Below are 27,781 nucleotides of genomic sequence, written 5' to 3' on the forward strand. Positions count from 1 at the left end.
AGTTCATGACAAATATGCAACATACTTAAATAAACATCCATTTATATTAATTTCTCCTCTTAAATAAGAAAGTCAAAATGTGAGGCAGCTTGAAATCTCACAGTGTTCAGTTTGCGTTCGCCACATTCAACTTTTGGGTTTTCTTTTCAAATTGTATTTTTCGAGCCACCCGTCTCATGAGCGACTCTTCGAGGCACGTCTCAACTGGTGCGCCTCTGTTGCCATGGTAACAACAAATAAATACTTTGTCAATACATTCCAACAGAAACGAATACAAAATCAATAAATATTTGCTGTCTGTCTCGTGTCGACCTGGGCACCAACTGATCCTTGGGGGCCTAACACGAGAACGTGCCCCCACCTCACCCCACCCCACCCAATCCCTCCCATGCACAAAAACACACACACACATGTCACGCGTATGCAACAGTGCAGTTGTCATCACCTCCTGTGAAACAAAAGCAGGAAGTGAGTCAAAGTGCTGTTTTGCTCTTGGACAGGGAAATCATTTGTGCTTTGATTTTTAAACTTAAAAAGTTCAGATTTAATAATGAAATCTTTTATCGTTCGCATTTTTTTCCTATTGTCTTTAATTATAATGAATCAACCATTTAATGAACGCCACATTGTTGTATATAAAAGTTTATTTTGTCTGTTTTATGCTTATTTACAATCCATCAGTTCACCAATTAAGAGATAAATTAATTAAAATGTTAATTAGCAATTGCTAATATGCCATTTGTGGCAAGGAAAACTTTTGAGCTTGGCTTTTAAAATTATGTAGTAAAAGAGTTAAAATGTAAAATTGCAATGATAAAGTCATACAAAATTGTCATTTTTATTTTGAATTTAATAACTGTTTATTTTGCCTTTTTTATTGCTATTTACAATCATTCAGTGAACCAATTTTATCAACTTAAATGAAAAAAAAAAGTATTAAAATAACACTATTACATAAAAATCAACCAATTATTTAAAGAGATACAGGAATAAGAAATAAATTAGTGAATAAATATATTTAACTTAATTTTAGGAATGAATTATTATAGATATATAATATAATAATACATTATATTATCACAATTAAGCAAATATTGAATGTGATACAAGAATAATTAAAAATGTATAATAAATGAAATTTTTTATATTTATTAAAATTATTTAATGTGATAAATAAATAAATTTAACCAATTTTAGGGGAAGGGAAAAAATTATTGAAATGAAAAACATCGGAGTCTTGTCCCCCTTCTCCCAAAACTCCACCCCCTGTCCTTGTTGGAGCACAGCACAGACTTTCAAAATAAAAGTCATGAAAATGAGACAAACTCCTGCATGTGGCCAAGAAGTCACAAGAAAAAGGTGGATGGTCCTCAGGCTACCTGATGCGTCCGTCGGGCCGCGCGGGTCCCACTTGGGATTTGGGATCGGGGCTGTCCGAGCTCCAGGCGGTGCGGCGGCAGCGCGGCAATACGTGACAGGCGGCGGGATCGGGGCCGGCGGCACACACGCCCGCCGCCGACCAGAAGCTGGCCAGCAGGCGGTCCAGCCAGCGGCTCAGCGGCGCCCCCGTCAGGCCAGCGTTAGCCTCCGCCTCCTCCACCGCGCCCAAGCTGAGCGGCAGGCGCAGTACCGGGTTCAGCCCGTGGAAGCTCTGCTCCATGTACGACCTCCCCGCCGGACCGCCGTGCGCGCGACGCGCCTCCTCTGTCGACAAAGACAAATCCGTCAAGACCATCGCATGCACCCGCAAAACTGAATGTGCCGTGGAGGGGAAAAAAATGTATCCAGAAACCCTTTCAAACCCTAATCTGACTTTGTCACCCGACTTTGAAACCACAACCTGACAGAAACACAAACTGTAGTTTGAAACTCTATTGTGAAACCGTAACCCGACTATGAAAGACTTCTTTGAATCTTAAAAATAGTTTGAAAACCGATAGGGATAGACCGATTATAAAATGGGATGATTATTGGTGCAGATCGGGGTTATTACAGTTTGGGAATTTTTCATTTTAGTTAGTTTTTATTTCGTTTTGAGTTTTGTTTTTTTAAATGCTTAGTTTTAGTTTAGTTTCAGTATTATTATTATTTTCTTTTTTTTAAAGTGTGTATTACTTGTGCGCAATATTTAAAAAACACTGAAGGTGCTTTTCTATTGGCTGCTGCTAGATGACGTCACTTTTGCGTGACCCACTTTCAAACGTCCTTATTCAGGTTAATATCAAAATAAATCATCCCCAAAGGCTCATGCATTAAATTGATTACCAAAGACTAAAACGAAGGACACTGTTAGTTTTAGTTAGTTTTGTAAACATAAAATGTAGTTTCAGTTAGTTTTCGTAAAAAAAAAAAAAAGCATTTTCGTTTTGTTAACGAAATTGTTTTTTGAATTTAGTTTTAGTTTTTTTGTTAGTTTTAGTTAACTAAAATAACCTTGGAGCAGATCTTCAGCATTTTGATGAATACGGGCATCTGTCTTTTTTAAACATCTGACAGCCGTTAATAGATCAAATTAAAACTGCGTTAGCTTCAGGGAACTATTTATTTAAATTTTCAGTTAACTTTCTAAGAGATGCTGTCGACCCTGTAATCTTTCTGCATTTTCTCTTTTTGTTTGAAATTATCACTAAGATAAGTGACAATTTAACATTTCAGATATTTTTTAATTTTGATGAAAAAATGTCTATTGTCAAAGAAAAAAAAACGTAAACATTTTGCAAATCGGAAGAATTTGAGTTTTTTTTTTTTATTGGATGGCAATATTTACCTTTTAGTGAAAGTGAATATCAGCTATAAATACCAGTTACCAACCTCCTTGACTACGTCCACTAATAATTGGTATCGGCCCTGAAAAAAACATCGGTCTATCTCTATATCCTATCCCTTCTTTGAAACCCTAACCCTAGTTTCGAAACCCTACTTTAAAACTTGAAACACAAATTTTCAAATGTATCTATTTTCAAAGTTTTAAAGATGTGCTAGAAGCAGTCAACGTTAAACGTACATTTTCTATTTAGTTGTATAAAAAAAATAAAGGTTGAAAGTAAACACAAATAAACAAAAGGATGGCTCCTGCAATGGAAAGGCGCCAAAAGAAGAATGAGTGAGTGGACGCAGCGCTTGTCACATGGAGGGCTGCCAGGGCGATAGAATCAAACGCACACTTGCGGTCACCTTGACGCCGGCCAAAAATAAAATGCTGACAACCGCCGGACCCGTCAGCACGTCTACATCTGAAAACGGAAGCGCATCTAATGACGCAATGTGAGGTTGTCAGCAAGAAACCTTCAAAATGGATTGCTCTCAACTTGCTCAATAAATTCATCCATAACTGGATAAAAAAAAAAAAATCCCCCTTTATAAGCTTTTGACTTTATTATCTAAAGATGGTCACTCTTACAAGCTATAGGTCACATTAATGGTGTAAAAAAAAAAAGATTTATCTTGGTCTGTTCTTTCATATCTCAAAAGTCTGGCATTTGACCAGGGGTGTGTAGACTTATGCGCTGTCGTTGCATTCTGACCTTGTGTGATGGGCCGGCCCCCGCGGAACTGCAACGGGGCGATGACGAATTGCGTCTGTCCCAGCGGACTCCAGTGGTTGAGGACCCTGAGGGTCCAGATGCCGGGGCGCAGCGGCGCGGCCAGCGGGGGGCGGTAGTGAGTGACGTCGGCGGCGGCGTCCACGTGGATGTCGTAGGTGGCGGCGATCACGTTGGTGGGGTCGATCCACACCACCGTCGCCGTCAGGTTGGCCGAACCGCGGCTCCAGCGCTGCGCCGCCGATACCTCGTCCTCGGGCCCCAGCGGGCCGCCGCGCCGGCGGAACATGCGCTCCTTAGGGTCCCAGTTCGCCCCCACCTGGACGGAACAAGCGTGTCAGCACACGTGGACGCAATAACAATCTTGGAGTCTGAGACCTGTATATGCTGCAGCCTGTTGGTGGGGTGGGGGGGGCTGGCCAAGCTGAAGTGGTCCCGGGGGGTCACCCAAGTCTCCAGAGTCTCCGACTGGGCGGAGGCTCGGTTCACCGCCGTGTGGCGCACCAGGTAGCCCTGGAACTGGTCCGAGACGAAGTACATGTGCACGGACGTGGGGTGGCTGATCGCCTCATACCTGAAAAACACACGCACACACTTGTAGTAATTGAGCAAATAAGCAAACATTTTTACAGCTCTGAAACGGACAAGTCTTTAGTTAGGCGCGCACACACAAACATGCTTGAGGTGATGGACTGAAATAAATATGCAATGATTTTTACACTTCTGAAACAGACAAGTCTTTATTCACAACACACACACACACACATGCAGGAGTCCCAGGTCCAACCCAAACACTAACAAGAACTTCCTTGTAGCGTGTGAGGGCGTCCAACCCAAACACACACACACACACACACACACACACACTCACTCACAGAAACTGAAGGCCGATTGTGCGCCGATAAGAGCTAACGTTAGCAAACGTTGGCGACTGTTGATCTCTGCTGGTGAGTTCACCGTCATGGGACATTTGAGCGTTCGTTGATGCCAAGTTGCCAACATAGTCAAAATGTACAGGAACACACGCAAACGCGCATTGTTAGACTTTCAATTGACGTGGAATGTTCAACAACACAGCTGAAACTAAAGGAACATAGTTAGGAATATATAAAGCGAGACTATACAAATAAATATGAATCAAACACAACTTTGGGTTGTGCTTGTGTTGTGTTTACAAATAGAAATGTGATGAAAAATGACCTGAAATCATTATATTTCACATCATTTTTTTCTGAGGTGGTTACTCAATTTCAGGATATTTGTGGTTCACTATTAGCATTCTTTAACTTATACTCTCTTATACACTGAAAACTCACCTATTCGCAGTTCTCGGCATTTCATTGTGTGTGTTGTTTTCATGCCACAAGAGGGCACCAAATCCCAGCTCATAGGAAGACACTTGGTGTAAATGTTGCTGCTGCATTTTCTTACACAATTAAATCATCTGCAAGGCATTTATTTTGAAGGGTAATGTAAAATAAAATTGAAGTTATGGGTTCCGTCTGTTAAAAAAATCACAGAATTAAATGTTCAAAGTGTGCTTAATGTTGCAGAGGCTTTTGAATCCAGTATGTTAAATATAGTTCAATTGTATTGAACTTTTAAATACAACACTTTTTTTAAAACTGTTCTCAAACATTTATTTAGGTACAATTTGTAATTAATTTTCAAGTACATTTTTAAATTGAATCATTATTAACTCATTCACTTCCATTGACGGCAATTGATGTCGAAAATTTAGTTTCAAAATTGTTCTACTTTTGTTAACAAGAGTATGAAAACCTAGATTTTTTTAATTGTACATTTATAACAGATATAAAATGTGTGATTCATCGTAAGTTAACTATTGAAGTCATGCGATTAATTACAATAACAAAAATTAATCGCCTGACGTGATTTAAAAGATTACTAAAAATTAGGGGCCTCAGGCGATTAAAATGTGTAAATCGTAATTAATCGCATGAATTCACTAGTTAACTCACGATTAATCACAAATTTTATATCTGTTCTAAATGTACAATCATTTTTTTCCTAGGTTTTCATACTCTTGTTAACAAAAGTGGGGGGGGGAAATTAACTAATAGAAATAGTTCAAATGAATTTTTGACGTCTAAAGCCGTCAATGGCAGAGAATGAGTTAATTGGATTTTATTTATTATGCTACATTAAAGTGCACTGTTAACTGCATTATGTTAGAGTGGCTTTCGATATGAAAAATAAGTTTTAGGAATAAAAGTGATGCCTTTGATGAACGACCACATGATGTCGGCACTTAAGGGGATTTTCAGAAATATTTTTTTTGAGGTGGGCCTTGCTGTAAAAAGTTTGACAACTACTAATTATAAGTATTCATATAGACAATTAGAATTTTTTTTAGTTAGGGTGTCAACTGGTTTGCGGTTTTTCACTCTTCATTACAGTCTAGGATTACGGAGTAATCCACGTCATGTTCTACGGAATGACATCACGGAATTTAATACACCGACTGTTTAGAATCCCTCAGGGGGGAATTCAACGTACACTCTGCTGAACATCACGCGATGGAAATTTCACTTCACAGCGGGCGGGTCCGGTTTGTCGCATGTTTTGGTACCTGCAGCTGCTGTCGGCGGGGCGTCCCCGCAGCGAGGCGGCGGCGCGCTCCAAGCCGAAGCGAGAGAAGGCGTGGTAGTGGCTGAGCGCGGCGTCCGCCAGGCCGTCGGCACCGTCCGTCTCCCGCTCGTAGGCGTTCTCCCAGTACGCGCTCAGGCCCGGCTGGCCTGGCGCCGGCGCCCCGAACAGGTGCGCGTCCAGCTGGTTGATGACTTCCTGGCTGATGCTGGCTTCGAACTTCCTTGCGAAGAAGGTGGGACGCGACGTTTGCTGTCCACAACAACCACAACAAAGAGGAGCTAGTAAGTGTGCAAGTCGGTGGGAAGTTGTGTTAACTAGGGGTGGGCGAGTACCGAAACAAACAAAACTTGCCAAGTCATTTAGTTGTGAAGTGAAGTCGTTCAGGAGTGTTAGCTAAGCATGTCCTAAAACCAGCGATTTGCAGTAAATCTGACTGGAATCACTTCACGTAATAATAATAAAACTCGGTGGCGCCCCCTTTGGCAGGGAGTGGCGGCACAGGCCGTGACTGTCGGCGGACTTGTGATAATGATGGGTTAGAAGCCAGGAGGCGTCTAAAAATACAGCAGCCGCTTCCTGGATCAGCTGCCAGCTCCCAGAGGCTCGCAGCTCAGACGCACCGCTAATTTGTCAAAGTTATTCCCGGCGTGGCTGGAAAAGTGGACGGCACAACACACGGGAGACTTTGCTAGCTTCTTTTTTTCAGGCCCAGAAATATCCGCCAATGACAAACACTTCCTGCCGGGATACATCTGGCGCTCTCTAATCTTTACGTTCTAATAACAACATTGTGCCGTCTGAAGATAATCATTAAAATGGCCACTTCAAAAGCAAAATGGAGGGCTTCCTGCGTCTTTTCTGGAATGGCTTCATGAGACTTTTTTTGTGGGTCTACTCATGATTGACAGATCTACCACATTTTAGGTTGCTATGCAACACTGCATTTAACAAAGAAATCAAACAGAAACAACCCCTCGAACTCATCAAATTGACCATAAACGGCCATGTCAAAGCAAAATGGCTGACTCCCTGTGTCTTCTTGCTTTTCGAGACTTTGGTCCTACTCATAGGACCAAGACATGTCTACCAAATTTTATGTCAAGTCAAACTGACTTGGGGGGCAACATTTGCATAACATTCTAGGAGGAAGGCACTAACAGGCAAGTTTTGGGGATTTCACTCAAAAGCTGTAACAAATGTCAAAATGTCATCAGCATGAACACGTCTTCCAAATTTTGGAGCATTTTTAGCGGTCGTTACCAGGAAGCGCGGCATGTCGGCAGGCTTGAAGTCGTTGGGCGAGCACCCGCACCAATCCACGATGTGTTTGTACTGACATTTGCAGCCCAGCTTGCGGTTCCAGTTGGTCAGCCTTAGGTTGTTGTCCACCATGCTGCCACAGAGGGCGCTGTTCTCCAGCACCGTGTGGAAGAACGACTGCAGGGGGCAGCGGAGAGCGGATTAGGCAACATCGGTAGTTATGTGGCCACGTGTGACTGAGACAGTCCTCTAATTGAATATTAGCCTGTCACTGTGATAGGTCAGTGCGTCTGCCATATTGGATGTGGCAAATCTGCCTGTAAACTAATGCAAGCCAATAAGACGGACTAAAGGAAGTGACAACCAAAAAAGTTCTCAAGGTTAATGCCTCTCGTTCATTCATAGCTTTCACAACCCGAAAACAACAAATATCAATTTCAATCTGATGATTTGAAATATTGAAGGTACAGCATATATAATTGGGCTACTTCCCAGCATTACCTCGGCAGGAAGCAACGTGAAGGTGTAGAATCGCTTCAAGCCAGAGACCAGCTCATCAGTGGACCGCACCACGTAGTCGACGAAGGCCCGGTTGAGCAAGAACCAATCGGAGCCGCCGTCCACCGCGATGCCTTCCGGGATCTTACGGTCTCCGAGCCGCCACATGTGCGTGTCGCACTCCAGGAAGAGGCGGTCCAGGCCCTGCTTGCGAATGAAACTGACAGCACAGCCAATAAGATGACGGCCACCTTAGGGGGGCGGGGTTTGTGGATTGTCGCTCACCGGGCGTTGTCGCGGCCGTGAGACTTAATGAAGTTGTGGTGGCGATGTTTGGACAAGAACGCCACTAGCTGATCGTTGGTCCTGTCAGGACAAAGCGGAGGTTAGACGCCAGCCAATCAGAACGCACAACACACTAGGGCTGACCATGATCACATTTCTCACCAAAAAACAATTTCCTAGAGGTGCAATAATGAACTCATTTGCTCCCAAAAAACGTATGAATACATTCTATTTTAAAGGTTTTAAGTGTCCCAAAGACATATTTATACGTTTTTTATGTTTTTCTATGCTAGAGCATACAGAAGATTTTGATGCAGCCTCTCAACTGCAGAGAACACTTGAAGAAATGGTCGCTATTACAAAAACGGCCAGCAGGTGGCAGCAGAGCAAAAGAGATCAATCAGGGCCATGTTGAAAAAAGCTCTTTCCCCACCGTTTTAAACAGATTTGTGAATAATGATGAAATTATAAAAAAATACCCTAATCTTTCTTTTGGTAGCTTCCATGTTTTTATAGCAAGAGAACACAATATTCTGTGCAGCCTGGAGTGAAGGGGGTTGCTTCAGTGAAAATGGCTGCGAGTGAATGAGTTAAACAATTCATTGAAAACTAATCGATTATCAAATGAATTAACAATTATTTTTGATTAATGATTAAGCTTGTAGAGACATCGTTGAACTTAAAATGATCCAAATCCTTGTAATCAGTTTGTTTGTGCAATTTCTGCCCTATCAATTTGAAATAATGTCCCGCTTGTCAATAAATAGATGGAAAATAAACACTATTAGCAATAAATTGTTAAGTTTAAGCTAATACACCCCCCCCCCCCACCCCTACTGATAGAAAAAGCAAATGTCAATGACATTATACAAAGCAAGTTTTGTGCTTTATTTTTTTTCCCTTTCTGGGATTTGCTTTATTTCTTCTCAGAGTAAGTTATAAAATGTATTCTTTCGTAATCACAAATGAGGGAAAGAAACATTTTTTCTTTTGCCTGTGCCAATGTTGAAAATCTGTGATCTGCGATTGCCTTCCAGCAGGCTCTTTTCTTCACATACAGAAAATAATGTGAAAACTATTCAGGTCATGTTGTTTGTTTCTTCACGGGGGGAAAAAATGTCACTGGTCAGGTCACATTTCATTTCACTTCAATTCACAAGCGCTTGAGGGCTTGGAAAAGTTGCAAAATAGAGTGAGAAAATGGCTGAATAACAACACTGGCTGCTTTAAAAAAAAAAAAACGGTTGCTAGTGTAAGATGTAGATGCACTTTCAACTACAAAAAATATATATTTGAAAAAAGAGTCATGACCAATTAACACACACGCACGCACGCACGCACATCCTATTTTTGCATTGACTCACTGAGTCAATGCACTGGCTGACGTCGCAGCTATTGATGGTGCTGTGACATCAATTGGAGCTGCGAGCACGTGTGAGTGAGTCGCTGCTTTGCGGGTTGATGACAGCAAACGTCCGATAAGTTTAGGAACGGGATCATGTTTTCAATAACAGTAGCATGGTGGAATGGTTGCCCGGCGACCAGTCTGCATTTTGTCCAGCCCTGTGCTGGTTTTCGAAAGCGCTTGGCGTCTATCGACATGCAAATGACGTGACCGATCCGATGACCTGCACCCCCCCCCCCTCCCCTTCCCCATCCCATTACCGCTAAGAGCGACTGAGCGGTCAATATGAACACTCTGAGTATGTCCTCCTCGTGCATGGAAATATATGGCTTATTTGCACATCATTTGATCAAGAACAGCAAAGACGTACCCCACTGAATTTACTCAAATTGGACTGATATGAATATTTGCATTATTGGAAGCTATTATTAAAAAGCTCATAATTATTATTTTTTACACTTTTTATTGCTAAAACGTGTTTAGCGTTATGGGTCCCAAATGAAGTTTGATGATGGGAAGATGCTCGTTCCTTTTTTCTCCTCTTGCTTCACATGCCTTTTCCATGAAAAGTAACCAAAATGCATATTCAGAGTTCCTTTTTTGTATTATTTTACAAATTGTCACAGATGCTACTCTTAGCATTAGACTGAGCCGCGTGATGTTGTTGCAATGCACCAGAGGGATCTGTGAGCGGAAGAGATCAAGTTTGACAAAAATTGTTGTTCACATGGCACTGAAATGAAATGAGTGTATTTATATCTTGATAGTGAGCCAAAAAATAAAAATGACCAAAAGTAATGTGTTAATTGCCAGTGCAATAAAAATGGAACTTTGACGTCTTTAGCCGTCAATGGCAGTGAAAGAGTTAACAAATAATTAAATGTAAAAAAAGTTAAGTAAGGAACGCATAACTTAGTATGGTGGCCGGAATACATTAATTGCATTTTCATTCATCTCCATGGGAACCATTACTTTGATTTATGAACAATTCCGATTATAAACAGGTTACACCAATTAAGTTCACAACTTGAAGTATATGCAAACGACTTATATAGATTACGTTGACATCTTGGCACGTGCGAGGAAGCTCACCTGACGGGGTAGTCGGCGGCGCTGAGGTTGACGAAGAAGTCCCAGGACCAATCGCGCATGTCAAGGAGGTCCTCCATGGCGCGCAGGTACATGCTCAGCAGGCTGGCCCCGCCCCAAATGGTGGCCATCCTCCACGGCGTCACGCGCACGTTGGCGTACTGGCGGGCCAGCAGCGCCACCTCGCGCTGCAGGAAGTCGGACCTCTGAGGGGGACACGCCGGTCAGCTCAGTGTGTACGTGCGGTGATGTCATTGCGCGTGATGATGTCACCGTGTGTGCGTGCGCACCACCTGGTCCACGTGGATGTAGTAGAAGTGCGCCGTGTGGTAGATGGCCTTGAAGAGGCGCTGGAACTGGCGCGAGGCGCGTCCGTGCACCACCAGCACGAAGGCCAGACGCACCGGCGACGCGGGGGGCGAGTCGGACGCGTCGTCCTCGTCCCATTGGACATTCGCGCTCACTTTACCTGCCAAGGGGAGGAGTTAGCCAGTCATCGGTGAGTTTACAGCAGTGGTGTCAAACATACGGCCCGCGGGCCGGATTAGGCCAGCAACGGGGTTTAATTCGGCCTGCGAGATGATTTTATAAAGTAGGGGAATTTTTTTTTTATGTCGGACCAATTAATCAGCCGGCCACAATCAAAACATAAAAATTTGTAATTTCACAAGCAGTCATTATTTTACACACAACTTAAAGTTACAGTTTGTTAGAAAAAAAAATAAGAAAAATTATAGACCAATATAAACGTGTTAAATACGACACAATATCAATAACTGGTAACACAAATACATATGACAAGGATTAACGTGCTTATAACTTGATTAACTGCGTCACACAATGCATTCTGGGAACAATAATTATGCAAAACGGGTAGATTTAACACGTCCGGAACTCATACAGGCAAAGTGTTGTCGCGCTTTGTATTCGTGTTATTTTCTGGAACAATATGATTACAGTTGAGCTCCGCAATTTAGGGCTGGCCCACAAATTGCCAAAATCTGTGTATAATTGACGGCAATTGTTTTTAAGTTATATACCATTATTTTATCGATCTGGCCCACTTGGTCATATATTTTCCTTGATGCGGCCGCCGAGCTAATTTGAGTTTGACACGTAATGCTTCCTGAATTTCGATGATATATTATGAGAGTCAGATCATATTTGTTATTAAATATATGTGTTTTCCACTAAATTAGGTTTATTAAAATATGTCTATTAATTGTACTAATGGTATTTATTTTCTTGTATTCATTGATCGATGAATAAGTGATGTATTTACATAGAATGTATCCAATAATAAAATATATACTAGAAAATTAAACCATTTTCAAATTAAGCCTTTCAAAAAAGATTCCATTAGTTGATTTACTATAATTAAATTGACTGTAGATCCACTGAAACATGGAAATGTATAATTTTATTATTCTTATATATATATTGTATATATGTGTGTTTGAGTGTGTGTGTATATATATTTAACTTTTTCTCCTTAAAATGTGTATATTAAAACGTATTCATTTATTGTTATTAAAAAAAATACATATAATACATTTGTTTTTAAATCATACACATTAAAAATATTTCATTACATTATTGGTTATTTTAAAATGACTTTATTAAAAATATAACAAAGTATAAGAATTAAAAGCTTTTATTATTATATTATAATGATTTGTTATCGTTTAAATTCACATTTTAACTTATCAATTAAATTGCATTAATTAATTATTATTAATTTTCTATTAAATTATTACATTAATGAATATCTTAATGCTATTGTAAGGAATTACATAAATATTATACATGTACATTTGTTCAACATTTCTACATTACATCATCGTTAAATGAATTGATTACCTTGATTAAAAATAATGGAATAAAAATGTGTGCGTATATTATGATCAAAATTAACTATTTAACATATCTTACAAATTTTACTGTTTAACTGCAAACATTGTAGATACAATAAATAAATTACTGCATCGATGTTTGTTCCATTAATTCATAAATTTGTTGTTGTTTTCAAAGGTATATTTTCAATATGCATGCACTTTTTTTTTTATAATAATAAAGCATTAGATTTATATAGCGCTTTTTTGGACACTCAAAGACACTTCACACTACGTCGGAGTTTGAACATAATTAATTCCTGTGAAGTGTTCAAAGTCTGAATTGTTCAACCTCTGAAACATTTTTTCTCAAAGGAAATAATGTAAATGAAATTGTCCATTCCCAAGCTCAGAAAAATGAAAATTCCTATTTTAATTTCTCTTTATGTTTTTTTACATGTACACCCGGTACAGTATTTAAACAATAAAAAATACCTCACCTCTTTTGTTGTGGTGCGTTGGCATCAATGGATAAAAAATATGTTACGTTGCATTAATGGTGTATTTTACATTGGGCATATTGTTAAGACTACTATTGGGTCCTTGCGTGCGCTCTTAACGTCAGGCACGTTGTTGAACAGCTAAGGGGGAGGTCCTCGTGCCAGTATTTACGGAAGTAGTCAGTCACGGTAGTTACAACGGTGCGATAGATCCGAGGAATTTTAAGTGGCCCTGCGCCAACAATCCCCGATCTTCAAGTTCTTTGGGTTGGGAATTATAATTTTAAGGAAACCAAAATTCCAAACAAGGTGAAGTTGTCAGGAGACCCGAAGAAGGATCAAAGAAAAGAAAGAAAAGTGAAATCCAGCACTGACCTACTACCCACCGGGTTACTGTTACTGAGTTCGCCAATTGTAAATAATCAAATTATAATAATATTAGTAAAATAATTTGCCAATAACATTTGTATTCATTTAATCAAACAATTTGTTAATTTAATCCAGTTAGATTAAAAACAAATTTTATCCTAAACAAATTTTGTCTAGTCTTTTTTTTCTTTCACATCACGTATGAATGAGTTGTCCCATGGGTCCTTAGAAAAAAAAAATCCTATGCAGCCCCCCCAAACCCCCCCCCCCCCATGTGGCTCCTATGTATGCTCATCTGTGTCGTTCCCATCATCACGTGTTGCCTGACTGGCGTGGGCTGCCAGGGCGTGCACGGTGCTTGAGGTATCGCCACCACTAAGTACAGGCCGGCTGACGGTGGGGAGGGCGTGGCCCCTGCCGCCACCACCGCCTGTCCATCAACATCACGTCAAAGCCGAGCCTCCCGCCCTGCCTGCAGCCCGGGGGTGGGATGGGGGTCAGTGGTGGTGGAGGGGTGGGGGTTAGTTGGTTTTGGCTTCGGGTGGGGCCCGTGACGAAAAAAAAAGCTCGGTCGGTCGACATGGAAGTCATTAGTCAGCACATCCCAGAATAAGCGTGTGCGTGATGCGGGTGTAATTACGGCGGAGGATGTCACACGTGCGCACGTTTTATGCTTGGACAAAGGACACGCCCCCATGCACGCCGGGCCACGGCCACACGAACATGCGAACAGCAGCCAAGACAAACGTCGGCTTCTCGTGGACATTCGTAAACTCCGGTCCCGCCAGTCATCCTTGCATGGGGACAAAGTAACTATAGAAAACCTAACTCGAACCCTGACCCCCACCCTCGTGTGTGCGTGCTCATCTCACCCTGCAGGGGGCAGTACGTGGGCAGTTTTGCCGGCATGAGGAGGTCGTTCTTGTGACGGCAGTAGACGTCGGCTATCTGCTGACGACACTCGCGACTTTTGGCCCGCGACAGCGCCGAGATGACTTCCTTGCCGCTCATCTCGCACTCGGACGCCGGTGACGGAGGGGTCGTCGTCGTCCGCGGGCGCTCCGCCGCGCGGGCATGGTTGCGCTCTCCCCATCCTCGCTCGGCCGCTCTTCCCGGGACGTTTTGCGCTTTGGCGGCCGGCGCCCCCTGCCGGCGTGGCGACCGCTCGCCAGGGCGCCCGCCGTCCACCTCGTCCAAGTCTTTGGGGACCGAGTTCTCGTTGTTGTTGCTGTCAGAGGATGGCCGTTGCTTCTCTTTGGGGCGGTGCGAGCGGTAAACGTCCTGCAGGGGGGGACAGAGAGCACTTTTAGTACGATGCGCAGGTGCGTCTTTTCCAACTAACATTTGATGAGATTCAACTTTTAATATGCGCCCATCCGTCTGTTTTCAACGCCGCTTGTCCTCATTGGAGGGGCGGGATAGCTGCTGAACTTTGGGCCAAGGGCAGGGGACGCCCTGGACTGGTCGCCACCATTTGTTCTGGTTTGCTGGTATTTGGCCAAAAGTTCCTGTGTCATCTTGGTCAGTCTACACTTGAAGGTGTTATTTTTACAAATTACTAAAGTGTTGAAAATGACTAGCGTTCTTTGATGATGAAACGTTAATGGTTGAACAAATCTGAAGTTTTTGGGGTCTCATGAGGTATGAAGATTGCACTCGAGGTCAACGATTTCTCTCTTTATTTCAGTCATACTCATTGCGCGGCTCGTGAGCCACATGCAGCTCTCGTCTAGCTTTAATTGGCGACTTGAGTGGCAAGTTCTAGGCATGTGCCGATAACCGTTCTACCGATTTGAACTAGTGGCCTCTTTGAAGTGAATTGCCTTCATTTAACTTTTTTTCTCATTCTTGAGTGAGCTTGTGCACGGACGAGGAGGAGGTAAGAAGAAGGGAGGGTTGGGGCGGACCCTAGCAGTTTGCATTGTCCTAAAAAAATTAATAAAAATTATGTATTTTAACTTAACTCATTCACTGCCATTGACGGCTATAGACGTTTTAAAAAAAATCATTTGAACTATTTCTATTAGTATAACATTTTTTCCACTTTTGTTAACAAAAGTATGAAAACCTAAAAAAAAAAAAAAATTATACATTTAGAACAGATATAAAATGTGTGATTAATCATGAGTTAACTAGAGAACTCATGCAATTAATTACAATTAAAAAGTTTAATCGCCTGACGTGATTAAAAATAAATAAATAAGAAAAGATGATTAAAAATTTGGGGCGTCAGGCAAAGTTAACTCACAATTAATCAAAAAATGTCTACCTGTTCTAAATGTACAATAAAAAAAATCTAGGTTTTCATACTCTTGTTAACAAAAGTGGGGAAAAAAAGTGAAACTAATAGAAATAGTTCAAATGAATCTTTGACGTCTATAGCCGTCAATGGCAGTGAATGAGTTAAAGGGATAGCAACGTGAAAAAACAACTTCCTGGAGCTTTTTTCCATGTAAGAGTGCTTATTCCTCACCAAAAACATTACCGAAGTGGTGTTTTCCTCCATCCGCCCCTCAATGAGAAATTCTAGGTCATTCTGCTCTCCAAGCACCAGCCCCTCCCAACCTGAGAAATCTATGACATCATTTTGTGCGGCCACACCCCCGCACAGCCTCTGCGGACTAAACGCGTGCCCACTTTTTCTGACATTTCCATGCTTCCAGGATAGTGTCAAAAGTAGCTTTTATCTGTAAACGTTCTGTCCAAATGAATTCAAAGCAATCAATTATCCTTCACATTTGCAAGGCCCTGTAAGCTGCAGGTCTTCGGTTCGTGTTCCACTCAGGGTTGTTGTTTTTTCCCCCCCTTCTTTTCTTTCTGTCTTCCCTCTTCTCCCCTCCTCCTCCACTACGATTTAGGAGTGGAGCCATTTTGTTTCAAATGTTTATTGAAGAATTGAACATCCATCCAATTTCCGCATGTAAAGAAAACGCGGTTGTACGACAACGGCTGGCCGGTCTCGCGTGGCCACACAGCGCTCCTTGGCAGCAGGCAGCTCGGACGAAAGGGGCGGGGCAACCGCACGGGGAGAGGCGGGGTTTTACTGAACTGGGAGTTTTACTTCCGCATTCGAAAAATAGCCAGCAAAATACCTAATATTTCATTTTAAAAAATACATTGCCATGGTGTCAAAGGTAAGATTTAATCATTGTATGCGTATAGTTAACTGTGGAAGGGCTTAAAATTTAACATGGTACATGTTTGTTAATGTAGCAAATATTCTATATTTTGTTTAAAAATAAATCAGTTGTGTTCAATGCAAAAATCGCTGTTTTTATCTACCCAAATATTTCAAAAAAGTACATTTTTGATCTTTAGTTTTATTACCGCAATACAGTGACACAGCCATATTTTGCTCACTCAGAATGTAATATCGGCGCATGCCCTAGTGGCAACTTAGAACCATATGAAAACAGTCCATTTTTTAAAAATATATTTTGCTACATAAATATATGACAAACATTAAGATGCAAATACCCACATTAAAAGTCTCCTTTCATCTCAATTAATGTTTTCAAAAAGCGGGCAACTGTCAAACATGGCAACACGGCGTGCTCGCGTCCGTCGGTGTTCCAGCTCATTGTTGGGTTTGGAGATTTGATATATTGTCGCTAAAGTGGCTCCCCCGTTGACTTTGCTCTGCTAATGTGGCTCTTGTAAAAAAAAATAGTAAGTATCACTGGTTTATTTGGTACGCAAAACATTTTTAAAGGAGTCAATGTGACCTTCCGTATGCTTAAGCATAAAATAGACAATCATATATGTAATATTTCTTTCTGTGTCTACTGGAAAACCAAGAAATATTGTCGTGTAGTATTTTTAAGAAATTTCATATATATTTATTCATTTATTTCATATCCGCAACCACATCCTTCCTATCCTCATACACATGAATGACAAAACTATGTTGAAGATATTCGTAACTGACGAGTCACAATGTCGTCACACATATCTTGAATACAAATTCAAACGACAGTAGCCCAAATGTCATTGCAAGCAGTCCGGAAGATGTTTTTGGCCTTTCAAACGTTACGAAGGCTTAGCGCCAAACGGGATGTGCCGCCACTACGCATTTCACTTCCTGCACGATAATAATAGATGACCTTTAACCCCGTTGTGCACGTGTGACCGAGGTGGATTCAATGATGACCAACTTTCCTTTTGCCACAATATGTGTGTGTGTGTGTGTGTGTGTGTGTGTGTGTGTGTGTGTGTGTGTGTGTGTGTGTGTGTGTGCGCGCGCGCGCGCTAAACCACATGCCTTTGGTGTCTATTTCCATCCTCCACATCGTCCTATATCCGTCTTTAGTGCGAGTCCGTGTGTTTAAGTGAACGTGTGTGACACACGCGCGCAAGCACACGCACGAGGGCGTGTCCACCGCGTGTATGGCCACCTGCTCCGCACGCACAATTAAGTCAAGTGTAACGTCAGCTTGGAGGAATGGCCGGCAGGCGGGCGGGCGGATTGGACACAGCGAAGCAAAGACGGACACATTTGTGAATGGCAGCAGGGTGGCCGAGTGGGTAGACCGTCTGCCTTGCTGTCAAGGGATTGCGGGTTCAAATTTGTCACCTGGAAGCCAGTCGGTTGTTTGCTGTGATAGACTTTATTTCTTGTGAAATTAAAGTAAGCAGGTAGCGTTAAATTTGATGTTGAATATGTTTCCAAGCTGCCATCAGGTCAACGTCATTCAGTTTGCACGATGGCGCCGCTGGTCTGAGGCCAACACACACAAACACACACACAGAGCAGCTTAAGTGAGAACAGTCAGCACATTGACGTCGAGCTGTTTGGATTTTAAAAAAAAAAGAAGAAAGTTTACAGCCACGTACGGATCCCACTACCATCTCACAAGCATATCGAGCAGGGGTGGACAAACCTTTGTGTTTAAGGGCCACAATTCATTTTAGCAGATGGCGCCGTTGCATCATTTTGGATTTGAGACCAGCGTAGATTTGGAGGAGAAGACAAAGATTTGACGGTGAAACTCAGCTCAACACACTGGTTACTAGAGTGAAATGCCAACATTTAAGAAGTTGGGCAAGTTTAGGCAGCTGAGACTCGAGCAGAGTACATGCGGTATGGTATAAACAGGATATGTGTCACAATAGGTCATCGATGGTGCGAAAAGATGACACTGTTGATGGAGTGTATAGCAAACAGCATGTAAAAAAACCCATTGATGTTTAACTGGAGTCTAGGACTATGATTATTTTGTCATCAAAAGCCTTTTCTCACTGATGTATTTGTGTTGTTCTAGTTTGGAGTGTCACAAAAGCATCCCTTCAACATTAGTTGGTTTCACCCCCCTTCCCCCCCAAAAAATAATTCTGACCAAAAAGTGGAGAAAACGCCACATTCGTCTAGTAATAATATTAAAAAATATTAGTGTCAAAGTTTGTTGTCCTTGACATGCTTTTTTTTTTCACTTTTGGATCAGAAAGCGGTGTTTTTCAATCAATCAAACTTTATTTACATAGCACCTTTCATGCATTAAAACTAGAGCTGTCAATTTTTAAATCAGATTAATCACATCTTAGAATTTTGATTAATCACGATTAATCGCTTAATTTAAAAAAAGCCTTTTTTATCACACAAAAAATTCCCACCAAATTTGAAGAGCACTGGTTATGTGTACATTCTTTTGACATTTAACTCATTTACTGTCATAAATTAATAAAAAAAAAAAGATTATTAAAAATTAGGGGCAAGAGGCGATTACATTTTTTTATTGTAATTAATCGCATGACTTCACTAGTTAACTCACAATTAATCACAAATTTTACATTTGTTCTAAATATGCAATAAAAAAATTCTAGGTTTTCATAGTCTTGTTAACAAGAGTGGGAAAAAATGTTAAACTAATAGAAATAGTTCAAATGAATTTTTGACGTTTATAGCCGTCAATGGCAATGAATGAGTTAATGTTATGAGGACGTCTTCAACATTTTTTGACCCACTGCACACGCTCATCCTCCTCTTTTTCTAATCAATTAATTACTTGCATAATTTAAAATGGAAAAATAATGATCCTGATATTTTGACATGAACAAATATTCTAAATGTGATACGCAAACATTTATTAAATGCTTTACTTAAATGCATGTAATTATGTTTATTGCTAAAACACAATCTGTGCTACCTTAGGACCTCAGGAGCAGCGAGGTCTGATACGGTAAAAGCAGGTCCGATAAATAAGATGGCCCACGACCATTAAGACTATTAAAAACTAATACAAGCACCTTAAAATCAATCCTGAAGCACACCGGGAGCGATTTTCAAAATGGTGTAATGTGCTCCCGCCCGTTTTTGGTGAAACCACTTCATGTTTTACTGCTCACGACTAAAGAATGGAAAAAGCAAACACGTGATGAAGGAAGGGAGTATTAGAGAGAGAGAAAGAGAGAGAGAATATATAAAAAAATCATAAAATGCACCAAAACCATCATCTTAGAAGTCTGTTTTCAAAATGGCTGCCAGTCAATGAGTTAATAATAAAAGTCAAGCAAATGTTTAAATTTGTTATTTATTCAATCATTTATACTCAACCAATCCTTTCACAAAATAAAGACAATGTACCGTGTATTTGTAAAATTACTTTTTTTCAATGGCATTATTTCCAATAATTCAATTATTGTGGTAAATGGAAAAAAATGTCCTGCAGTACATGTTAATTAACCATTTTAAGGGGGGAAAAAAGACAAATTAATGCGATAAATATTTAAGGATTGTAATTCTGGATTGTAATCCTGCTCATTTGAACATTTACACCTCCGTACATAATATACACATTTTTCTTTTTGCATTAACTAGACTCTTACTACTGCCTAATTCAAATACAAACGCCCTTTAAAAAAAAGTCATTGTATTTTTGGAAGTGTGTCCCAGCGCTGATATAAATCTCCGTGCTGAACATTTGTATCCTGCAGCAGATGATTGACAGCGTCCGGTAAGAAGCTTTGGATCGTCGCCTTCTGATGGCATCGAAAGGCTCGAATCTGATTCTCATGGATCAATCATCGCACAATCTTTTTGTCTTTCCAACCTCCACAACTCCATATGAGGGAAAATATTGAATTTTAAGTGTCTTATTTCTGTACAAAATGTTCTCTCCTAAAGTGATGTAAACGTCTCCCGAAGTCAGCACGCCGACATGAAAAGCAGAAAGCGGCATTATGAAAAGTTGCTGTGCGGAGAATAGTGCGATAGATTATAATCTCGCCGTAATCCTGGCTCATCCGGCTGGTGGGAAAGCTTCTTCTTCTTCTTCATCCTCGTTTTAGGCGTCCATTTAGCTTTCGGGTCACAGATGGTCGGCATCTGGCCGTCTTTTATTGTCTACACCAGGACTGTGCAAACATATAATTAATAAATAAAACATATTGATGTGATGTTTTAAAACGCACAGATGGGCCAGATCATTACTACAATACAACAGGTAGAGAAAAATGATTCAAATATATGTACAGTTTTTCTTTGGATCATAAAATTTGCATATTTCATTCTTCCATTCTCAATTTGAATGAATAGTTATTGGTACCTATTTAAATGTGTCACATTTTATTATTACAGTTCACAAACAAACCAGTTATTCATATCAACTTTACTTTATTGAACAAGCACTTTAACTGCAGTTGTATTGAAGTGCTTTGTATAAAATAATCCTTAAAAAACAATAAATACGTTAATTTTACGAATAAAAGTAAAATGATTCAATAAATACATTTCTCCCAAAAAACAAATAGCATTTTCTAATATAGAACAGCTCACATCACATTGGCATATGCCATATTTATATATTATTATCATTATTTTTGATTTAATAAGAAACATGAATAAAAAACGACATGAACTACATTTTAATGACCAAATTTTAGGAAAGTTTGGCAAAATGAATGCAAAAATATGACATCATTGAATCATGTGAAAAGTGGGTCGGATGTGGCACTTTGACTGCTCATTTTATACACATTTAAAATGCTAATTTATTCATTTCAGGATTGTGTTCAAAAAAAGGAAGCACTTTTCTTTTTTTGCAGTATCTGTAATGATGATTAACAGAATATTTTTGTGGAAGTTAATGCATTGTATTTTTTTTTTCAAAGCAAATCCCAGAAGAAGAAAAGTGGAAAGCAGCCTGCTCTTTGCTTGCAAAGCGAAAGCACATTTTTACAAGTTGTGCTGCGTTCGGCTCCTGCTGCGATTTCTTGAAGGCAACATGTTGACACAGCAGTCAAAGACGTTCTAATTGGTCCACGGGAAAGCGCAAACACATGTTCTTTATTTTTGTTGAGCTGACAAGAACAGGAGTTGCTTTTGAAAAAAAAAAAAAGTCATTTTAAAAGTCATACACAACTTGTCCAGACGACGTCAGGGCCAATTTGAAAACAAGAAATGTTGTTGATCTGAGACAGGTTTGCCCAATCCTGGTCCTCAAGGGCCCAAACCCAGCAAGTGTTAGAGGTTTCCATCCTCCAACGCACCTGATTCTGAAGATGCGGATCGTTATCAGGCTTCTGCAGATGATTGTATATGAGAATCAGGTGTGGTGGAGTACGGAAACATCTATAAACTTGCAGGACTCTGGCCCTGGAGGACCAGGATTGGGGAAGCCTGACCTGAGAAGAACACTACTAGTTTCACAAGTTGTTATTGCAAAAGTCATCCACGTGTATTGTGAACTCGTCTCAGCAGTGTCAGTGCGGCGTCCGCTCGACTGTTGCCGTGGCAACGCAACACATAAATGTGCCCGGTGACAGGTCGGTAGGTGAGCGAGCGGACGGCAGGGGTCCCGAGATCGCAAACCAAAGGCCAGAGAAGAATGATTGTTCCGCGTCGTAGGTGAGCGCCATGCTTGGCCGGGGGCACCGTCACCGTGGCGATCGGCAAGTGACCTTTCATCATGTCACAGTCACCTTTCAGTGACCTTTTACTTGTCCCAAAAGCGTTAGTCAACTTGGAATGATGACTCAGTCTTTCTAGCGCCACCTTCAAGAAGGAGGACATTTTGTGCGCATTTGTTGAGTACACCCTGGATTGGTCACCGGCAAAGTGTTAGGTACATACGGCTAAACAACTGACTGGTCGCCAGCTGATGTCATAGCACAAATAGACAAACTAAACACTAGTCGCCAGTCAACATCAGGGCACAGAGACAAACAAAAACTCCCACAACATGGACACTGCGTTGGTGTTGAATGAAGCTAACAAGCTAGCATGCTAACAGGAGGGTAAAAAAACACTTGAGGCAAGACTGGAACCTAGAACCGCCCACCTGTGAGGCAGACGCACTAACCACATTATACAAATTATACATTCCACAGGCCTCCATGGAGTCGTAACCACACCTGACATTTACGACCATTTGACGACAAATCGGTGTTAAATGAATCTCCTGCCTGAGCGGCTTGCAAAGCATCATGGGAGAATGCCGACCATTTTGTTGAATTCACCGCTACCGTGTGTCACCCTGACATCCTTTTCACCTCCTCTCCTCAAACGTCAGCCGGCGACCGCGTCTCTCCCTCCACGCTTTTACAAGTCACATCACACACACGCACACAAAGGGAAGATGAGAAGGAACGGGCCGAAGCGTAATGAAAGGATGTAAAAAGAGATGGCGGCGCCGCCCTCGCCTTGAATCCCCACAAAGCAAAACAAGAACTAACGACGCGAAACCGCAAGACTTCACTCTTCACCTGAGACTCCCAACCACGGAGGGAAATCCTCCAAGTTCCCTTCAACGCGTCAGCTTTAATGTAACACACAATGTAAAACCCCACTGACAAGCTAACAAAAATTAGCATTGAAGTTGCTGTTGTCATCTGTCTTCAAATGAGGAATATTCAAACGCAAATGCTGTAGGAACAAATACAGACAAATGCTAGCACAATATCCACAGGCATCTTCTTGCTCTTCTATGACAAACGAGTTATATCGATGACAATCAATTGTGAATGTCTTCTTCTACATGCTGCACAACACTGCCCCTAAGAGGCCAAGGCACAAACAGCAGATAAAACGGGAATTTTTTAGGACAATATATTCTTCCAGAAACGTTCACAATAACTAATAGTATTGTTTATATATTTGTTTAATTTTTTAAATCCCGCTGATTAGTGATGTTAAAGCAAACGCAATTAAAATACATCCTTGTTAAAGCTACTGAACGTAGAATATTCCATTTCGAATCGCTACTGCCACCTGCTGACGAAAAATGAAACTGCACATACCGTTCTTCACATACACACCGCGCACATTACGTCACATCCGCAGACAGGGCGCGGGAAATTCTAACCCGATTCCAGTCTGAAAACTATTGGCCAGAGGCTTGCAGGAGTACCCATTGTGAACAGCTAAGGTGCTAATCTACTAATTAGAAAGCATTTCACTCATAAACGGTCAAATAAAAAGCTTACTGTAAAGTTATTTTGGGGGAAAAAAGTTCCATGTTGCAGCTTTAAGTGCAATTATCTTTCAATTTTCAAGGTTATTGAATGTTAAAATTGAAATGTTGAACAATAAAATATCAATCCATTCTCTGAACTGCTTATCCTCCTGACAGGTGAAAGGTGTGCTGGAGCTTATCTCAGCTGTCATTGGGCGAGAACTGGTCACCCGCTAACAGGGTTGTAAGGGTTACTTTTAAAATGTAATCCATTACAGTTACAAGTTACCTGCTAAAATTTTAGTTAGTAACATAATCCAAGTACCATCATATTAAAGTAATGTAACTGATTACTTTTGGATTACTCCAATATTGAGTATGCTCATGAAGACAAAATAAATATCACCACAATATATATTCTATACAATGTGCCCCTGCTATTTGCGGGTGATAGGGACCCGGGCAGCCTTGTGTAATTAAAAAGCATGTAGGCTATTGATTTATTGATTGATTTATTGATTGGTTGATTGATTGAAGGCCATATGGTGTTTTCGAACTGTCACTGAAAGCAACCACACCTCATAGATAGATAGATAGATAGATAGATAACGCGTAGCATGCCGCTGGACTATCAGCTCAAACTTTCGCTCCGAGTAAGTTCCAGTGAATACCGGTCGCCATTTCCTCCTCCCGTCCGTGAAGCTTTTTCAAACTTCCCGCGTGTGGAGGACGCGACTAGTCAGTTCATTCGTTCCCACCTCCCCGACATGTAGCAACGGTCCCACTCGCGCGGGCGATAACGCTCTCTCTCTCGCTCTCTCCTTCTCTCGCCCAAAATTCCTCTTTCACACTCTCTCTCATCGTAGGAATTGTAACCCCTCAAAGTAATCCCCATTTTTAATAAATATACCTGTAATCTGATTACATGTTTTTTCTGTAACTGTAAGGGAATACAGTTACATTTCTTTTGTAATCTGATTACGTAACGGCAGTACATGTATTCCGTTACACCCCAAGCCTGTCAATCATACAACCATACATGTTTTTGAAATGTGAGAGGAAAACTGAATACTGGAAGAAAACCTACACAGGCACGGGGGAGAACATGCAAACAGGAAGGCCGGTGCCCAGATTCAAACCATGAGCTCAGAACTGTAAGGCGGATATGCCAACCAGTCAGTTGGTCAGTACCAATACCTTAGGTAAAAAAAAATTGAAATAAAAATGACTCATAGCACTTCAACAAATATTAACACAGTTCATACACTGCATACTTTCAGTAGTAGCAGAGTAAAATGAGATGTGTTATCGCCTTCACAAATGTCCTCTTTCATCTGGTTGTGCATGGCTGGAATGGCCGTTTGGGAAGCCCACATTTTTTGGGGCAATTTGTACTGGCTAGCTAATCTGCAGTCAGGTTAAAAATGGAAGGATCATTACAGGAAGCATATTCACAGCTTTATTATTGTTGACCGTGTTTTTTTTTACACACATTTTAGTCATCAGAATAATGTTTTTTTATTGTATGTGCCAGCACTGACAGGCAGAAAAATCGAATGTACCTCTTTTAGATGGCAAAATGTACAATTAGTCTGTGTATCCAACTGCTGCCATTCATCCAAAATAATATGTCTTGGCTCGCTAACAAGTCCAACCTCCCCGACTGTATCTATTTTATTGATCAAGCCACAAGTTGATACAGAAATTATCGTTACAGGCCTACAAATGAATGCGTTCATTTTGATAAGGAAAAATAGCATTCCAGAATATTCTACTCTTTAAATAAAACAAAATTAAAAGAACAAAACTTTTTTTCCCCTTTTTTAAAAAAAATAACTTTGCATCAACTAAATGAATCCTTGGCCAGGCGTGGGCACTCGAATGCAGATAGCTCTACTGTTTACTGAGGCGTTATTATGAATTCAACCCTTTCCTCTTTGCAGCAGTCAATCATATTGCAGCGAAGCCATGTCCTGCCGAGAACTTGAGTGGGATCTATAATAACACCTCAACTCTTCTCTGATCTCATCAATGCAGCATTGATATCAGTCATGTGTTTCATTGCCACTTTTGGGACATTTTAGTTTCTTGGTATGTCTTGAAATTTTTGCCTAGTGAAATATAAAATCAAGACATACAGTATTGCTGTAATTACAGGGTGTTCATAAAGTCCCTGTACACTTACATTTTTTATTACCATGTATTATTATAGAGTACAAACGGCACATATGGCTTCTATAATAAAAACATTGTCTATGTGCGCAGTAACTGTCCCAAAACACTTTATAACAATAAATTTGATATCAAGTTTCCAAACACCTCGCTTGGTAAATGTGATTTTTATTTTTTTTAATAAATTACTTATTTTACCATAGGTTGTACAAATTTAGTCATTTGGAAGTCTTGAGTTACGGTTTGCATTTCCGTGTATTATTAATGAACTTTTGACATCAGACCAGCTAACTCAACATGAAGCCAAGTTCAAGTTCATTGAAATGACTTGGATGTCAAGGTTAAAAAAAAATTCAACCATCTCAGTCTACTCACCAAACTCGTTTAGCAAACTTTTTGACTTCAGTGTTTTTCAGTAGCTTTACTATAGATTGTGAGAATGACCATATTTCCAGAAAATTGGTGACGACGTCAGTCAATCGGCGTTCATTTGAAAGTCTGACAACCCCGTTTGCGGCTGTCATGGAGTGTTAGTGGACGTTTTCCAACAGACGAATGGGCTCCCCGACAAGCTAATGCCACGTTAAATTGCCTTTTTTCTGACTGGACTTCCGCCCGCTCGTTGCAGCTGCAAAAGCCCGACATCCGCCGCTCGCACATCACTGACACGCGTCCAAACACACTCATCAGACATCCACACACACGGACAAAGAGTGGACTTACGGCTCGTAGCTTGTGTCTCCCGGCGGCGTTTGCGAGCTCCGGCGGCGGCGGCTCGCTCCTCCTCTGCAGCCCGCTCCGAGGCGGCTGCCCGTCAGCTTTGTCGGGGCCGACTGCTCGCTTCTCACTGCCGCCTCGCTCCCCGCCGGGCGAGCCGTCCAGGCTGCTGAAGTTCCACAAAAGCAGAGTCTGGATGAGCAGCACGGCCAGCGCGGCGGCCGCCACCGCCGACCGTGAGCGGAGGCGGTGGGCCAGACTGCGGGGACAAGCGTGAGCCTTCATGGCCGCCTCGACGCCGCTTCAGAGCCGCTGCTGGAAGCGGCTGGCGGCGGGGGCCGACTGGGGGAGGACCGGGGAAGAGGGGAGGGATTTTGGCACAACGGGGGAAAGAGGAGAGTGCGGCAGGCGGATGCCCACGCGTGGCCGCCAGAATCAAGCGCTCTCACCTCATCAACTGTGCTTTAATCGTTTGTTCGTCCTTCTTCAGAACGGACAGATGAGACAGCAAAAAAAGAAAAAGAAAAAAGCCCAAAAGAGACAGTCTAAAACCTTAATTAAGGTAAAGCTTTACATTACGTCAGAAAACGTAATCATCAACACATTTTATGTAGAGATCTCTATTTTTGTCTACTTCAAATTCTGAAAATATCATATCCCCAGTATTTTGTTATGGGTGTCCTCAATGGGACACCTCCATGAAGAGAAGGCTAGAGGTGCAGGTAGGATGACCCAGAGATCATTTAGAGGTCCAGAATCAAGCCACTGAAGGTGGTTGAAAACAAGCAGGCCAAGATCCTGTGCTGATAGCCAACCAGCCTGACATAGTGGTGGTGGATAAATATTAAAAGACAGCAGTCAGTCATGATAGATGTAATTCATCATAATGATATTAACATCCACAAAACGGAACACAAGAAGCTGGAGAAATACTTCGGACTTGAAGGAAGAACTAGAGAAGATGTGGAGGGTAAAGGGCAAGAGTGGTGCCAGACTGCCAGTAGTGATCACGCTGTGGACTGACCAATAGTATCGATTTGTGAAGAAAAAATATGGAATTTACTATCAAATTGTGACATAGGAGATTTTAGCGATACAAATATTCTGCTAA

The 27,781-nt window shown here is 41.3% G+C and overlaps 1 protein-coding gene across 2 annotated transcripts; it reads right to left on the reverse strand.

Moving 5' to 3' along the window:
* Positions 1 to 404: 404 nt before the first annotated feature.
* On the reverse strand, positions 405 to 27,167 carry LOC147181579 (xylosyltransferase 1-like). 2 transcript variants are annotated; one of them, XM_086090255.1, is made up of 11 exons: positions 26,677 to 27,167; positions 14,266 to 14,674; positions 10,983 to 11,161; positions 10,696 to 10,898; positions 8,199 to 8,279; positions 7,917 to 8,133; positions 7,416 to 7,592; positions 6,136 to 6,404; positions 3,921 to 4,116; positions 3,525 to 3,861; positions 405 to 1,704 (listed from the first exon to the last, which is right to left on the reverse strand). In XM_086090255.1, exons 1-11 carry the CDS (start codon positions 26,953 to 26,955, stop codon positions 1,376 to 1,378), a joined length of 2,676 nt encoding a protein of 891 aa, XP_085946381.1. In that variant the 5' UTR covers positions 26,956 to 27,167; the 3' UTR covers positions 405 to 1,375. The 2 variants fall into 2 exon arrangements, with proteins under 2 accessions (XP_085946381.1, XP_085946390.1); XM_086090264.1 differs by having other exon boundaries at positions 10,986 to 11,161; positions 26,677 to 27,166.
* Positions 27,168 to 27,781: the final 614 nt, after the last annotated feature.

This window comes from Leptonotus elevatus, chromosome 1 (genome assembly GCF_054856555.1).
Source record: "Leptonotus elevatus isolate MCC_2025b chromosome 1, RoL_Lele_1.0, whole genome shotgun sequence".
NCBI lineage: Eukaryota > Metazoa > Chordata > Actinopteri > Syngnathiformes > Syngnathidae > Leptonotus > Leptonotus elevatus.